The sequence below is a fragment of the Lagopus muta genome, chromosome 7 (assembly GCF_023343835.1).
Source record: "Lagopus muta isolate bLagMut1 chromosome 7, bLagMut1 primary, whole genome shotgun sequence".
NCBI lineage: Eukaryota > Metazoa > Chordata > Aves > Galliformes > Phasianidae > Lagopus > Lagopus muta.
In genome coordinates this window covers 44,610,494-44,628,543 of record NC_064439.1, presented here as the reverse complement: position 1 = coordinate 44,628,543, position 18,050 = coordinate 44,610,494, and the positions used below count along the sequence as shown (strand labels likewise).

The window sequence follows — 18,050 nt, the reverse complement described above, 5'->3', positions numbered from 1 at the left end:
AGTATTAGGTGGCAATGCAGGTTAAAGGTCGAAATTGGCTGGACTTCCTTATAGTATTTGAAAGAAATTCTCTGACATAGAGGAGTGATACTAACCAGGATTACTCTGCTGCCTACACTGCACAAACAACATGTCAGTGTACTGTCATTACCAGAGAGAGAAAAAGAATATTAGCCAGAGACTTATCCTTTACATAACCACACACGCTTACATACATATAAGTTCACACCACCACAGTTAAGTATTCAAAACAATCATTTTACATGAAAAAAAAATATCCACACCAAACCATTTTGGAAGGTTTCTCACTTTCAAAGCCCAACATTTCTATGAAAAATTCATGCACGCACATTTCACATTCTGAATTATCACAATGTGTGGGAACGTTCCGGAGTATTTATGCACAAAGAAAGAAACGTATTGCTTATAAGAGTAGTTACAGCAGTTTAAATATTCCAAATTCACCTTTTGATAACATTCTGATCTTGTTTTTCTCACTGTTTTTATCTTTCTCTTTATTTTTATCTTTCTCTTTTTCTTTCTCGGAGTCATCTTTATTAGTTTTATCTTCTTCTTGCAAACTAGGAAAACTTGAAAGCTGTAGTTGTATCGATTCCTGTTGGGAAGAAAAAAATAAATAACTTTAGGGCCAGATTCAATACAGTTTCTGTGATTCGCAGCCTGTGGAGATACACGTTAAACGGCGTATGTCTAGAAAAGCTGAAGCCAGGTACATTTCTTTCCTATTTGAAAAATGATTTTTTTTCCAGGAGAATAACATCATCTTAGAAGTCAAATTCTACTAGCAGGTGATTTGAAATCTACGTGCTTTTAGTCTACCTACGTTAAAGGTGCATTATTCTCCACTTCAGTAATTCACTCTCAAGAGTTGCCAAAACAGTGAATTGCATTTCATATGGGTCTTTGTAGGGAATTCTAAAAATTAAGAAATAGCACGAATGTCAAATAACAACCAGTGGGAAAAGGTCTGAAAAAAATGAGACTTTTTCCCCAGAAAAAGCAGGTTGCAGGTTCACATGAACTGCTTTGTGCATGTAAATTCAGCATCAGCAAGACTGAGCATTCAGGCTCTGATAGAAGAAATACGCAGGCAAATTATAAACTCATTTGTACCCAAAATGGCTTACTGAGTTACTGTATTGCATACTTCATGTTTAAAAATGCACAAATATTCCTTCAGCTGAGGGGGTGAAGTGGGCACTGCAATATTCAAACAAGTTGTGGTAAGCAAAATTCTCCGAGGCACCGCATATCCTCAGAAATGCAGTACTTCAGAAAGACTGAGTCCCCTTGAAAGCATGCTTTAGCTTTAAAAATTAATTAAAATTGAGAATTCAAGCTCGTCGCCTTTCCTGATTTGCTTTAAGGAACTTGTTATTCCCCACTTCAACATCACTTACATTGTGTCCATTCGAATAAAATGCAAATTGCAATATCTTGAGAAATATAAATAACACTATGGTAACTCCTGAAGAAAACAATCTGATTGTACAAAACTTAAGGGAGCAGGCTTATGTGTTTGTATTTTTTGTTGAAAAAAATCCCAAAATAATAACATATGCTTTTGTGTAAAAATTGAATTAAGCTGTAGCAAAGCTCCCTGGTAATGCAGTATTTAATACAGGAGAGTCCTGCAGGCCTGATAAATTTCTGGCAGCAGGTTAATGAAATCCAAATTCACCTCTGCTGCAGAAAAATCAGAATTTCTTGAATGCTTCTAAATATCCCTACCTCACAATTTTTCAAAGAATAATAGCATAACAGAACTATTGATAAAATGCTTCAAAATAAGGGATTTTTTTAAGGAAAAAAAAAAAAAAAAACAACCCAAGACCACTGTAATTTAACTGATACTTTCAATATTTATTTTTTTAAAACAAGATTTTGGTGCTTTTCTTGTCTTAAGTAAAGAACAAATCAGCCACCACAACACATGTGAGACAAAATCCTAATGGCACAAGGTAGCAGCATAAACATGCCACAGAAAGACAGGAATTGGGTAATTTCTCAGTCTAATCGAATGTGGCACAAAGGACTCAAGATGAAAAGCACTGTAAAGTAGAAACAAAGCCTTAGAGCCCATATTTAATATGAACTACTCTCCTTAATCCCTATCTCTGTTATCTCTAGATGACAGTGCTAGCCAAGATCTCAGTGTACAGTAGGTACAAGGGAGGGACTGCTGGCCAGATGAGATAAGGGGTGACAAAAATGTCTGCTAACCTGCTTGGATGCACTCTGAGAGGGCTAAGATTGTGCCTGCTTTCTTTCACTTCAAATGGCAGAACAATTTCTCATTCAAACCCCATGCTTAGATCAACCACTGACAGAAGACCCCAAAGGACAGCCCTGAGCCCCTGTGCTGCCCCGAGCAGAGCAACCGTGCCATCAGCTTTCCAAACAGAGGAGAAAAATGTAACTGGCTGCGCCAATCTCAGGACATCGACCTTACGCTTCACAACGGCTGCAAACATGCAATTACTGCAATGAAAAACAACAGACTGTGCACATTAGCACACATATGAACATACAGGAAATGCTGTCTTACATTTAACATAACGCTTCTATGGCTGGTTGCACTGGAAGAAACACACATGAAGGGCTGTAGAGTCGTGAAAGCAAGCTACTGTGTATTTTGTTATATTTTTATTGATGTTTCTCAATAATAAAATACAGTGTTAGTAAATACATTGATACAAGGTAAGTATAGTGAACAACAAAATAAATGTTCAAATTGCAGTAATACACGTATTGGTTAACAGTATAACATTAAAGGCAACATTCCTTGTAAGTAAGGACATAGTGAACTATCAGGTAAGCGTTCAAGATCAAGTAATACAGGTAAACAAGTGTTTTTTCCTTACACAGGAAAATGAAGGCAAGTATTCAAATATAAATACAAACATCAAGTCTGCAGTACAATCCATACTTTGTAGTTCTGGCAATGTACCGTACATTCTCTGGCAATTTATTTTCTGTGCTTTGTAAACCATGAAGATTAAATAATAATTAAAAAAAAATAAGAAAAATAAGCTTTTTCTCCTATAAAGTGAAAGCAAAGCAACTGGGTAGGCACAAAGCTTCCTGTACCCTTCAGCCAGCCCAAGGAGGAGGCTGCAGGTCCCATGGCAAAGCTGAGCCACGTTCATTAGCCAAAGGGCAGTGAGGGCAAAAAGGCGACTCTGACCTCATTGATCACACCCAGCCAACTTCATCTTTACAAAATGGAAGCTAGGTCCAGGGAGCCTTTCATCTCCCGTTATTGTTTCAGAATGGCCATGGACACCCCTGCTGTTCTCAGTGCAATCAGGTAGGGTCGGGCTCCGCGTGCAGCTGGAGCCCCACTGCCTGAAGTAGGGAGGTTCAGTACAGATCCTGTGCAGTACATTATCAACTACCATGCCATGCTTAATACAGTCTCTTTATATTTATATTATTCTCTTTTTCATTCTCCAGTAAACAATAGAAAATACAAATGAAAGCAGAACAAAAGCCACGTGTGTTGAGCAATGCGTGTTAAGCTAGCATATACCTAGAACAGAACAACTGATAAAATAAAACTAGCAACTGCATAAACGTCATTGTAGAGCAGCAGAACGTGGAAAAGTCCCCCTGCTAAACAACCTGGTTTTTGGTCTTTTAAAACAATAAAAAAATAGAAAAAAATCTCTCCATATATGAGAGGAGAGCTGAATTTGATTCATTTCAAGTCAATAGAGAAAACTGAGAGAAAGTACACTTGAATGTGATTTTCCATTTTTTTTTTGTGCTAGGCTCTCAAGAAGTCACTTCTTCAAACTCTCTATGGCTGATCTCGTTTGCACATATTTGCACATACACATCTCAAATTACATACAGGCAGGCAGTGCTCATGTTATTTTGGTTTTAGTTTGTGTGTTTTATTCAAGTCTTGTTCTTAGCAGGCAAACAAAGAAGCATACCTAAGGTTTTCCAACTGGGGTATTTTTTTAAAGTGGGTCTACACAGACTGCCACCAGTGTTAGGCTCCGGGGTGAAGGGACAGAACTCTACCAGTCACGGGGAATACAACACTACCAGTACAGATAGACTCAAAGACAAGCTTTTTGTTACTGGAAAGTCTACACCAAGAGTTTAGGAAACAAATGCCACTTGATAGAAGGCACCCTTGACTCTTCCAAGGTATTCTGGAGAGCAAAGGACCTGTAGATTTTAAGTGAATGGGATGCTGTTATGACCTGGAGTCTCAGAGGACCCAGAAACCAAAGCACATTCAATAACTGGTGCAGCCTCAGAAGAGATAGCCTTAGAGAAAATGACATTAATATTCTTTTTGATTGTTACTATTTTTTTTTAATTTTAGAAACTGAATTCTTTTGAATTCTTTTCCATTTGCTGAAATTTTCAGGGGGTCTGGAAGAAAAAGCAAACAACACCCTGTGACATAGTGCAAAACCAATAGTTCAAAATAAAGTTCACGCTAAACCAGATAACTCCACAAAAATGTGTTCACTGTCAAATGTAATTTTTTCCCCCAAGAAGCACACTGCTAAATGCCCAATTAAGTAACGTAGCCATGCAGCAGAACTCGGAGGTCAACCATGCAGCTAACAGCAATGACTGTAAACGTACCTGATTGTCGTGAAGGGTTTCCGCTCCTGGGCGAGTGGATGACTCCTCACACACAGCAAGACTCCGGACGAGCTTTCCCTTAGCTCCTGACTAAGACAGAAAGAAAACGAGAAAGAAAACACTCCTGCTGATCCCAGGTCACATAAACAGCACATCAGCTGTCCCTAAACATCCTGAACACCTACCGAAGTAAATATCCAGTACAGCTTTATCTGACTTAGATATGGACAGAAAGCTATTGTAAGCTATGAGCCACATATGAGAGGCAGTTAGTTTCTTTGTGCTTTTAGTCATTTCTGCTATGGTTCGCTTCCACTAAATCCACTTTAAAAAAAAAAATCAGAGTAGATAATCCAATACTAATAATAAGGAACAGATTAATAAAACACTCAAGTTTTACAGATTCCCAGCTTGGAAAATTATAAGAGCTTCTGCTGCCCTAGAAGCTCCTTTGCTCCTCCATACCCCTCTCCCCCAACCTGGAGTAAAATAACCTCTGTTACTTACATCAAAATTAAACCATTAAAATAATATTGAAACAAACATAAAATGCTCATTATCAAAGCAAAGGGAATAAGTATTTTCCTTCCTCATTGGCACACTCAGTTTAACATGAGCACACAAGCCCACAAGCATGTAAGTACTGGGGATAAACAATGGGATGCCTGACATATCTCACCTAAAGGAACTCCTCTACCTTTGTGCAACAGGATTAGGGGTAAAAAAATAAATAAATAAAAGGAAAAAACAACCAAACAAAAAAACCCACCACAACCAACCAGCAGAAGGCCATCAATCCAATTGCAGACAGATGTCTGACTCAAATTCTCCATCCAAACATGGCAGCTTATCATGCAATTCCAAACAGAGATGGACCCTTACCTTAGATCTCTTTTTCTGCTGGTTTGCACCTCGTTTCTGGGTATGGTAAAAAAAAAAAAAAAAAAAAAAAAAAAAAAAAAAAAAAAAGCATTTTTCACTTCAGTAGGAAATGTGCACAACAAGAGCATTTCCGATAAGTAAAGAAATTAAATCATTTCTAAGCCAGTATTTTAATGAAGTGCTGATTGCCAGAAACAACTTCCCCAAACCCAGTCTGGAAAGCAAGAAGAACAGAGAATCACCTCTGCTCACCTCATCCATTTTAAAAACAGGTACAATCAGCACAAACACTGCATAGTGTTCTGTAATTTTTGCATAGAATAGAATTACAAGAAAAGACATACTTAAGTAAATGCTTCCCCTCTCCAAATTCCTCTTAAATTGTAGTCTCCCCCTTTATTTTATATTCCATTGAGCAAAATGGATTTAGACCCCCTCATTCGACAAAGTCTTCTTGTTAAATTACCTTCTTAGGCTTTGCAAAACAACTTTTTGTTGGCAGTAACACCTACAAACCAAACCACACATTAAGTAATTATTCATTAGCATTACCTGTAAATTCATGAGATCAAGGTAGTTTTCTAAATCCCCAAAGAGGGAAAACAGTCAAATATTTCACCAAGCTCTAACACAGACGTGTAGGAATTAACTTCTCAGAAAAATTAATAACATGGACAGCAGCCTAAAGAGCTTGAAAGGTATAACAAATAACAGCATTTATTTTACAGGGAGATAAAAGGATCCAAATGAAAAAAAGAACAAAACAACGAAAACCAAAACGAGACAAGTCTCAAATTATGAGGGAATAAAACAAGGGAAGCGTAGGCAATGGAAGAGGTCATAGAAATGGAAGTGCAATGATAACACATCAATATCTAATGCACGCATTCGCTATTCCCATCTTACCTGCAGCTCTGTCTTGCCATCGCTCAGTTTTTCCTCTTTCTCCTCTAGTTCTGAGCTTTCAGATTTATTAAGGATACAGTTGTCTGGGGTTGCTTCTGAGATGGCAGACTCCTGCTCTTTCGCAGCTTCCTCTGCTGTCTCCTGGTTCAATTTACCTTGCTCAGACATTCTTCCAGACAGAAATTAAAATAACAAGATTTGGTGACCTGAAAGGTCAAGATACCACAACACAAACACAAAAACACCAGGGATGAATTTTATTTTTTTTACATTCCCAGGCAAGTCATTTCATTCCCTTCAATAAATAAACCAAAGTGAGGGGCTCAGGAGTTGAGAGCTACGCACGCCTCAGCTGAAGTGATGCATTCAATTGACAGCACTGGGTAACAGCAGAATTGACTTGGGATAATTGAGCAGAGCTCCAAAACTAAAGAGTGCTGCAGGGGTTGAGAAACAGCTTTAAGGCAAGGCTCTGAGACAACTGGGTGAAAGGGAGGGGGAGCGAGGGGCTCTGCAAAAGACCTCAGTGGCACCAGGCAGGGAAGAATCTGCTCTGCCTTACAGATGGGCTGGCATGTGCTCCCCTCCCCTAGATCTTTCTTTTTTTTTTTTAATTTTAAGAAAACTACAGCCTCAAATGAAAGAGAATGAAAAATAAAAGACAAGCACCAACCATGATATTGTGGCTTTTCAACACTCAGCCGTGTTTGCTGTATATAACAGAAGCCTGTGGTGCTCAATATTGGTTAACAGTAATAATAAAAATTCAGTTGGAGAGGTAATAATTCAATATAAACACGAAATCTAAATTTGGCAATAAAACTCTCAGGGCTTGCGTTCGCAGGCATCAAACTGACAGCTCCATTATTAAAAGTCTAAACCTCTTCCTAAGCCCCATGTCACTCTCCAGCACTGTGGAAATCCTACAGGATGCCCACGGCAGGTATTTCTGATGATGACATCCTAACCGAACTGCATTTACTCTTGGCTCACAATGGGTTGCAGAAGCTCTAAAAGCTTTTCAAAGTTAAAGCCTATTATTATTTTCCTCTCTAGCACCCTCTTCAAGCCTCCCCACTGATCAATTGTCAAATGAGACTTATGAATAATTTAATTATTTCTTCCTCTCCATCTATTTGGCTTAAGATGCATCTTCAGGAGAAACAACCACAGCTGAGGAGTTATTTCTATGAGTCTTTCACAAAATCTCACCTCTTGTCTACAATGATACAGCGGTTATTAAGAAAAACCCCACTTTGCCATGTTTCTTTTTACAGCTTCTAATCAATACTCAGCAGATTTGTTAGCTTCAATTTTTTCCTCAATTTTTTTTTCAACTTTTCACTCAGCTTCAATTTTTGTAAAGCTATGCTTTAAGTGAAAAAAATGCGCTAGTATTTTTTAACCTTATTCGTCCCAGTTTTTGCTTTTTTTTTTGACATGATAAGCAAATAAAATCCTTCCAACATTACACCAAAATGCTATTTCCTTAGAGAACTGTGGATTTTGCAAGATAGGAAACTACACGGAATATTAAGCTTATAAATTTGATTGCAGAAAGCCAATTCAAGCTTTGAACTATCCTCATCCCCCTACTCCTCTACCCAGGAAGAGTAATGCTATTGGTTAACCTGCAGCTATAGCTGATACTTTGCTAAAATTTCAAAACATGATGAACTGAGAAACCAAGAGTTGGTCTGCTAAAAGGTCCTCAATTTGCTATGGATTTATAACCAAGACGTGCACGTACATAAACTCTACGTGTTCATATCATCCCACAGCTCATCTACATGCTCACACGACATTTAAAAACCAGTTATAGTCATGGCTAGGCAGCTGCACTAAAGAAATCATTTACCTGAAAAACTGCTATAATTCCCACTGTCTTCCTAGCGTCTTCTGTTGCTCTTCGCTAGTTAAGTCCACGCAAATGATCAACGACAACTTGAGTCCCATGTCCCCATTAGCAGTTCAGCATGCCTATCTCCATGCTGCTTCTTCAGAGAGTTTGATGGATCATCGTCAACCTGGAAAAAGACAAAAAGTAAATAACAGTAATGGTAACGATAGTGGTATGGGTAAGGATGCAGTAGACAAGACCAGATTTCTAACACTAATGACCGGCTTCAAGTAAATCACTTTCACAGCTTGATCCAGCTCCACCTGTTTCAAAACTGCCTGCTTCTTCTCTAATGAAGGCTAGAGCCGGCTGTTCAAGGCATAACAGCTCCTACGCAAAGAACTAAAATTAACAATTGCATTATGCACTGAAGATTACTCACTTCAATTCTAACCTTTTTTAGTGAATTCCAGCACTTCTCATTAAAAAAAGCACATATACATATTTATATATAAGCTCATCTGTTTGCTTCAACAGAAATCTCTGAGGGCATGAGCAAGAAAGACTTGCTTGTTTTTAAACGACAGCTGCTGCTCCAACTAGAATTTACATCTTCAAATAGGACTGAAAATCAGCTAGATGGGGGTTTCTGGAAAGTGACCTCCTTTGCCAGGGAGGTGAACTGAGGTTCAGTAAGCCAAATATAAGTTGAAATGTTCAAGAAGGGGAGGTGGATGGGTTTGAAACTCTACTCCCCAAACAGTGCCCAAAAGAACTTCCTGCTGTACACAAGGAGACCTCCAGGTTATCACTGGAGAAATACACCTGAAAATTTGCCTCATTGCACAGCATTGACTGCACTGCAACCAATATATACAGTTCATCAGGAGAGTGTTGGCCAACTGAGTAACTGGTGTGAAAGAATGTGAGCATTTTGGGACAAGGCTGATCTGCCAGCCATGGCTGCGTGCTCAGCTGTCCACTCCTCAATGCTTGCCTGTGCACAGAGGTTGAAGCAGTTAGTACACGTCACAGAAATGGGAAACAGGAAGAAACCCACTGCACTCTGCTTCAGAAGAAAAAAAAAATGTTGAAAATCATCTTGGATTCCTTGTTTCCAAGGCATACTGAAAGCCACACCTGGCTGCAGCTGCCAGGAAGTACTGGCAGATCACAGGAGCTTCCAGCATTCAAGTAGCTGGATGCCAAGACACCAAAACGCAACTCAGCGTTGCACAACATCAAGCCCTGCTCCCTCCAGAACCTCAGGCACAGAGGAGAAGAGCACGCAGCTCCATGAATTTCTACAACGCCATAAACTTACATTAATGAAAGCATTTCCACAAGCCACTTCATAATTTGTGCAGAGTAAGACACTCTCACATCAGTATTTCTAGCAGGGCATATTCAGTAATGTATCTCACAGAGAAACGTACTTTGACATGATGAGGGTGGCAAAGTAACAGCACGGAAAATTATGCCCAAGCACACAAGCACACACAAAAATATATTTAATAGAGCCAACAGCCAGAGAGGTGGTGGTGGCAAACCAATCAAAAAAAAAAAACAACCTAACACCACCACCATGAAAATTAAAAAACAAAGAAAAACACACAGAGAAACCCAAAGTTGTACAGTGTGTTGCAGTTGCACCTGGAAAGCAGCCAGGCAGGGAAGAAAACACTGCAATCAAACACCTCCCAAACCAACTAACCTGTACCAAAAATCAGAACACAAACAATTATTTCAGGATTCTTCAGTGTACGACACAGTATGCATTAACTATTCATAAAACTAACAGGACAAACCAAAAAACGGACCCCAAAGCAAGCAAGCAAAGAATATCACACCTAGGATGAGATCTCCTGCAACTCCAACGCAGTTCTATGCCGTTGATGCTGAACATAATCTTACCATGCACAGAGACAATTCCCCTTGTTGTTAGTTAAGATTTCTAATGCCAACATGATTTTTCAGTGGTAAGGTATGAGAGAACTATAGAATCTTAAGTTAAAACAACTCAAATTTTCCCTGAGAAAGCAAACAAGTAGAAAAATAAGCTTACAGTGTGCAGCTACCACCTGTCAAAGCTGCAATGACAGTGTTTCTTGGGAAGATTCTTAAAAACTCTTCCAATTTTATTTCTGGGGATTAAAAAAAAAAGGCAAGACAGGTATGGCTGAGACATATATCACTCAGTCAAGCTCCTCGTCTTTGCTTAATATAAATTCCCTCCTCCTCTAGGTAATTTAGAAGTGATGAGTAATCACTTACATACTACAATACGTAAGATACACTTCTGGTTGTTTGGGTGGGTTTCCAAAAGGACTCAGATTTCTATAAAATACTTCAAGGGAGGATGCAAATAGCAAAATGGCATCAGGCAGAAAATAGCCATTAGAAGTGAGGCGTTTTGATGGCACACGCATTTCTATTTTCCGCGCGCTCCCAGGATCCCCAGTCACTCGGTGATGAGCACGCTTCTCGCTACTGTCAGACCTACAGTGACAGCTCTGCCTTGGAGAAGCATACTGGATCATTCTCCTCCCTGCACATCACAAATGTCAGCCCCGATTTGACTGTCAGGCCTCAGCGCTGGCGTGACGCAGGAGGCAGAACACACGCATTTGGAGCTTTTGACTAGGGAAGAAAGGCGGTTTTTGCCTAGCAAGGGGCTTTGCTCTTCCTCATTTAAAAGCGAGTCTTACATTACACAGTGTTGGGAGCTTAGATGTGGTCTGCAGGAGACTGCAGTAACATCTGAGCATCTAATTCCTTAATGCAACATGAGCATCGCACGCAGCATGGAACAGAAGATACAGGTGCTCACCAAGCTGTTTGTAGAGCTTCTTCCCAAGAAATCGCATCATCAGTTAGCAAAGAATTTACAAAGGCCAGCTGATCAGCATATGCTGTAGGATGAAAATGCTGTTTTTTCTTGAATTGTTTTCTTTATCAATAGGGCTTTTGCTTCAAAAGCTGAGGGTACTGCTGTGCAGGAGCAGATGCTGCTGGAGCCCAGAGAGAAGGGGCTGCACGAAGGCACGTGCGCTCACATATGCTTGCATAACACACACCACATATATCCCCAGAAAAGCCCATAGGAAGATGTATACTTAGGTTAATGCACGAGTTTAGAAACTATAGATGAGCTGTCAAAACAAAAAAAAAAAAAAAAAAAAAAAAAAAAAAAAAGGCAGAAGAGAACAACGAGCAAAAGCATCAGAAAAACCACCTCACTGAACGTCTGATAGGTGATCATCAACTGAAATCAAACAGCAAAACCTTTGACAAAACCCTCAACAGGACAGTAAGCATGCCTGTATTAGGTGTCAGCAACTGCCTCCATGGTCTCAAAGGTCTTGCCCACGTGTGTTACCTGAAGAGGAATTCTGAGATCCTTACGCTCTGGCACAGCAGCCCAGAAAAGCTGTGACGCCCCATCCCTGGAGGTGCTCAAGGCCAGGTTGGATGGGGCCAGGGGCAGCCTGGTCTGGTGGGTGGCAGCCCTGGCCATGGCACAGCGGTTGGAACTAGATCATTTTTGAAGTCCTTTCCAACCCAAGCCATTCTATGACTCATTTAATTTCATTAAATGATTAAATTTCATTTAATCATTATCGTCACATCCTCTCTGAGAAGATGAACAGTTTTTAAGCCCAAACACTTTAACCAGGAGCAGGCAGCACAGCACACCCCACCCGAGTGACACTCAAATGTGTTTTCCAAATAAAGCCATGAAGCACAGAGGTAAAAATGACTCTCCCACTGTAAGAGCTCAGGCATTACTTCCACTATGCAACGCATACTGCATTCATACTGATTCAAAGACAGCTTTAATTCATTACTGCTAATGCCTGGAAACCACAGGAAATGGACTACAGCATTACCTCCAACTTATCAGTACACTCAGCCCTCAACATGTCAAACTCCCCACTATTTGACCCTCACTTAAAAGTTTCAGCATCGAACAATCTGTGGCAATCTCAGGATTCACATCGAAAACGAAGCTTCAAGTCTCTGTCAGCACTTTGAAGCAAAGTGTTAGAATACAAAACCTATTAAAAATTTAAAAAAGGCAAATGAAGTAAATCCCAGAGCTTTTACTTGGAATACTCTACTGTCCAGTTGTCTTCTGGATCTGCATCACTAAACTGGCCATACAGTGCACTCCCTTCCTGTTTTCCCACTGAAATTCTTTTATGCACTTGAAAGCTGCCTGCTTAACCTTAAAACATAAGTATTTTTTAAGAAGTGTTTGAAGCCTTATTTCCCACCTCCTCTTGGTCTTCAGTTTGCCTCCTCTGCATCATCATCACAAAAGCAATGTAGCAATTGCCTACATTTTTTGGTCCTACATATAGATATAGAAGGCTATTTAGATTTATTCACTGTTGGCATTTTAACACTGACTGTCAGATAGCAGAGGCCAGTATTTTTTTTTCCAGGCTGGCAGAAACACGAGCATCTTACAACAGCAAGCTACTGATACGCCTTAAGCAATCCAGCAAATCATCTTCAGCAGCAACAGTGGGCAAACACAACAGAAATTGATGAATTGAACTACTCTGGATAAGAATTCAGATCCTGAGACATCTAGTTGTCTTCTAAACAGAAAAGAGGAGAGAGCAGAAGAGGAACAGCATCCCAGCTGAACTCTGTCTTCAAAGGCACAAAGACTAGCATTGGCTTTCCTTTAAACCTGCACATAAAATCCAGTTTTTATGAATTACAACAGGGATGAGACAATTGTAACAATCAAAAGTTGTAAACCACAAAACATTGCTTTATAACTGATTTCACTATTTCAAAGGCATCTTCTTGCTCCTGTGGATTGCCACCAAGATTTTTCACTTTAATCCCCTGTCAGAAGACCTCACGTCAATGTCATCATCTTCAGCCAAGCAGCAGCAATGATGTTCCCTTTAGCTTGTTTTATTTCTGCAAAGCTAGAAGCTTTGCCCAGGAAAATAAATAGTGATGGCCTACAGGGAAAGCCTGTTTACATACTTAAGAAAAGGCTCAAAAAGTTGCTCTTTTATCTGTCACAATGGCCATTTGAAGTCTTCCAGGATCAGCATGAAAGATACAAGGTATTGGTTGGTCTGGCTAATAAATGTCAATCACAGTAGCTTATCAGGAGCCAAGCAATACCCAAACTTTTAACAAGCTAATCCAACATATAAATCAGCATCCTCAGAATGAGCTGTTTGCTTTAGCTCAGACTTCAGAGCACGCATACCAATTTGTGTCTCATTCCCAGACCTAATTTTGACAAATTTCCCTAGAATTGAAGTCATTAAACTACCTGGTCAGACACTCCTTGGTAGAAAACAGCTCCCATGACTCCAAACACAGAGACACAGTGGTTCCCAGTCACGCTTTCAATTCACACAAGTCTTCTGTCAGCACACACAAGTCACCTTAAGTTTTACAACGACATCAATAACCAATATAGGCAAATAAATAATTGAAAAGGGACCAGGACTCCCTTGGCTCTATTGCTCGGCTATCAAAGGCAATCATATCCCAAAGCCCTCTCGAAAGACTGATCAGCTTTACTCAAGGATTAGAGGGCTTCCAAAGAGCACACCAGTAACACATCAGGGTGCCCAAGAGCCTCACAGCCTAGACAGGACACACTCCCCCACTATCCTGTTGCACACAAGTCTTTCCTACATTTTTCTTCTTGTGCCAATGAATGTTTATTTTCAACTGCTGTTCTGACTTCTTGATAGTCTTCCTGTGGGGAATAAGTGTACATCACCTCGTGCTCTGCTGCTGGTTGAAGGTTGAAGAACACAACTCCCTTTGTCACTTACACAGGAATATGCCGTTTCTATTGTTTACTTCCAGTCTCACTTTTTATCCATATAGACAGATTTTATCCACAGACTGCAGGTAATAAACAAGTGTCCAGAGAAGTCATGATGCCCTATTCTGTAAGCCTCGATTACACCAAACAAAGCAGTTAAGTCCAAAAAGAAAAAACAAAAAACAAAAACCTATATTTTAAGTACTTCTAGCATGTTCTTTCAATAAAGCTTTCTGAATAGGCTCATTCAAAACAAAATTGTGTCATATATTTTAAAACATAACACGGGACATGGATGGCAATGACTCATAGGCAATTGCTTTACACTTCTTTCCAGCATTACCAGTGGATGGAAGGCAGAAAGAGAAGGAAAATGCTGCAGGAACTGACCAAGTATCACTGATCCTCTCATACACTCGTGATTTTTTTTTCCCCTCTCCCAATTTATATAATGGTGTCTATATTTCATCCTGCCATCTCTTGACAAATTAGGTGCATTTTCACTAGCGCTAGCTTAATTGGCAAATCCTAAAAGAAAATAATTGCTAACAGCAAAGCAGCATTATGCTGATGAACCAGACCCACACTACAATTGCCAGAGCAGACAAACACTGACTGCTGAACAGCAAAAAGCTTTCACAGGAGAAAGAAAAAATATTATATTTCCCCCCAAAAGTCTTTTTTGGTTACAGGAATTAATATAGTAGCTGCTCTTTTTTTATCGTAATACAATTTTCTTAAGCAAAACTGCCCTGCAGCTAAAGAAAAATTCTTCTTTTTAGACAAAAGAATTTTAAAAAGCTATAAATCTCCAGGAATTAAAACAACACCACTCGGAGGTATTTCCCTGTCACTCTGCTGCTCAGACACTGCACAATATGACTCTCCATATTAAGAGACAACTGGTATCAAGCTTGTATTAATGCATGGCAAGTTTACCAAACTCATATTCCAACCAATTTATGTAGCTAAAGCTTGAGCCTCTTCTACCAATGGCAATGATCACCTTTAGGGAGTTACCAGGGCAAGACTGTTTTATAATTTTTATTATTACATTATTATTTTATACTTACCAATGCAGACACACTCCTAAAATTTCTTTCTGATCGTGTTTTAGACAGTATATTGGAATATATATTCTTAGCTCTTGGCTTCTTACACACATGACTAAACCTGGCAGAGCAAAGTCCAGGGCAAACAATTTGGGTAGAAACAATTCCCTTGTCAAGAAAGCTTATCTTAGTAGACCCCAGTATCCTGCCTAAAATCTTGCATGGAGCAGAAACAATATCTTAACAGCATTCAAACTAATGGGGACCTGCACCTCATTCTGAGCTCTGAATTTCCTGATCACGCTCACTTTTCCTTGTCACAGATCTGTTCCCATTTTTCTCTTTGTGTGCAATGCTTCTGAAGGAAAAGTAAACCACAGCAGAAACATTAGTTATCTTACCGTTCAAACACCACGGGAAGATCATAAACATATGTATTATACATAAATACATATTTATACAAGGTAACTGCACATTTTACATATTTACATTTTATATTTTACCATATTTATATAAATACCTTAATCTCATTTTCTCCGTCCTATTTTGGCTGGTTTTAGGCAATGCAGTTAAATAAAAACCCCATACTTAACAAAAGAATGCCAAAACACGCCGTGGTTTGAATTCAATGCTGTATACTGCCATTGTATGAAGAGAAAAAGAAGGAAAAGGAAAACTAAGACTGTCTTAGAAGCTAAGATGGCAACTGATTAAAGGATGTTACAAAAGCCAATGACATCATTCCACATTTCTGCACAGTGCTCCAAGCACTTACACACCAAGTATTCGCAGCTTACGCTCAGTTGTAGAAAGAACAAGGAAATGAACATCCTCTCAACTCCTCTGCCATCTCCAACAGCTCTAAACGCTGTTGGAGATTCCCAGCCTATGTAACTGCTCATCTTCAGAAAAGTATTGGATATACATCACATTTCCTTCTCAGCAGCCCCAGCCCAATATAGCACATATTGCAGTCAATGCCTTAAGAAAAGCAAAGTGTCCAACCAAAGCAGCAAAACATCGAGCAGAGGTAAATTTGGGTATTTTACAATGGCACTCTAAGGGTTAGGGAGAAAAAGAAATCTTCAAAAGCAGTTACAACTGGAATTTGACAAACAGCAGAAACCCCGGTTTACAAAAGCAGGAGTGCCAGTTCCTACAGTGGATTTGAATCTTGAAGATATCCTGCCAGAAGTCCTGTGGTTTCTGCATTATGTTTGCCTTTTCCAGGGAGTAATTCCAGCCTCTGTGTGATATTGTGAAGAAAAGAAAAGATAGAAAAAAAAAATCTGGATCTCTATTTGCGCTTTTCAGGGAAGGAATTATGATGTGCATGAGAAAGAGAGCTAAGGAGTTTTGTTAAAGATGTAATTGCCCGCTCCACACGTGCCTAGCCAGAAGTTTCATGACACATGAACTCATAAAAGAGCAATGAACATACAGCACAAATGAAACATTCAAGCCAATGTCTCCAAGGAATACGTCCTGAAAAATTTAAAGCAGAAAACACATTTTATCAAAAAATACACTCAAAACCCACTCAAAAAAACAGTGAGGGTTTTTCTGAATACTTTAAACCTTGTTATACAGATTGAAGTCTCCTCAAGTTAAAAAAAAAACACTACAATATCCAAAATTGTGTTTACCTGCTGTGAAACAATCTGTCTTACTTGGCACAGGAAACCACTAACTACATCAATGGTCCAGAAATAGCAAGATTTAAATTACAGAATAAAAGTGCGGGACAGAAGTTCTATACCCCATAACATGTCCCACTGCACAATGGTTGCACCATCATTCTTTTCTCATTGCTGTGCTGCGAATCAAAGAGTGAAAAACAATCTGATTACAAAAAGTAGAACACTGACATGGGAGAATGGGGTATAGTTTAGTAAAGGTTGAAGGAAAAACAGGGGTGCTGGCTCTGCACTGACTGTAACAAACAGCCACTTGAAAGACAGACATCCGTGCTCCAGGTTCTTTAAAGAAAAAGTTGTATTTTCAGGTTTCGGTGCCAGCTAAATGGGACTTTTGCTTAATACTTTTTGGAAAAATAAAATGCAATCACAAAAGTTCAGGCAGCTGCCTATAAACGTTCTGAATGTTTAATGTACTTCATAGCTTCAGATGCACAGAGTTCTCCATCTACAATTTCATGTTGGCTGGATATGAACGTTTCAGCGCCCTACTCTTAATTGTTTTCTGGAGGCATCTAACAGTCTGCCTTTCATTGGTAAAGCCCAAAATTTTAGTGACATTTAAGCAACCTGAGCATAATTCTAGGTGCCTCTCACGCAGATCACTGTCACTGGTACAGTTCTGCTGGACATTTAAGAATGAAACATCCTTGGAATACGACTCACAAAGTACACATTCTATTCCCCATCTGCAAATAGTCCTCTTAATGGACAAAATACACTTCTCTAAATATCCAATCATATCAGTACATGGAAGATACGTCACATAGCTAAGAATTTGGCCCAATACTCCTGGGTTTCTAGTAAGGGAAAGAAAAATGCTGTCTTCTGAAGAAGCTTAAGAACTTTTCCCCTCACTGAGAGCCTGAAATTGCTCTCAAAATTAGCTAATTTCAGCATCTCCCAAACAGGCGATAGTTCAGAAATCGGAAGCAATTAGCAGGGTTTGCATTTTCTTCTTTGAAAAAGAGAATGCCAAACAGAATATTCCACAAACTAAATGGATTTGCTGGGTAAGGGGAGGAACTGCACACTTTAATCACATTGTGAGTTCAGGCTGACCTTCTCCTTGCAAGAACTACAACCATAACTTTACGCAAGGCAGAATCTGCTTGGCCAATATTTCTTAGTACATAACGCTATGCTTTTGAGCCTCAGGATTTCTTTTGATATCTTCAAGATTTTCAAAGGCTGATGAAACATGACAACTATGAGAAAGGGCAAGT

General features: G+C 39.4%; 1 protein-coding gene across 27 annotated transcripts in view; it reads right to left on the bottom strand.

The window, feature by feature from the left end:
- Positions 1-18,050, bottom strand: part of ARPP21 (cAMP regulated phosphoprotein 21) — a 185,969-nt gene that overhangs the window by 90,556 nt on the left and 77,363 nt on the right. For 16 of the 27 annotated variants that reach the window (XM_048952081.1, XM_048952083.1, XM_048952082.1 and 13 more), the window contains 6 exons: positions 8,279-8,447; positions 6,421-6,626; positions 5,981-6,022; positions 5,515-5,550; positions 4,633-4,722; positions 466-616 (listed from right to left, as the gene is read on the bottom strand). In XM_048952081.1, the coding sequence (XP_048808038.1) occupies positions 466-616; positions 4,633-4,722; positions 5,515-5,550; positions 5,981-6,022; positions 6,421-6,588 (487 nt within the window). In that variant the 5' untranslated portion in view covers positions 6,589-6,626; positions 8,279-8,447. Of the gene's footprint in view, positions 1-465; positions 617-4,632; positions 4,723-5,514; positions 5,551-5,980; positions 6,023-6,420; positions 6,627-8,278; positions 8,448-8,532; positions 9,876-18,050 lie in introns of those variants that run through there. The other 11 variants (XM_048952092.1, XM_048952093.1, XM_048952104.1 and 8 more) reach the window with 4 other exon arrangements.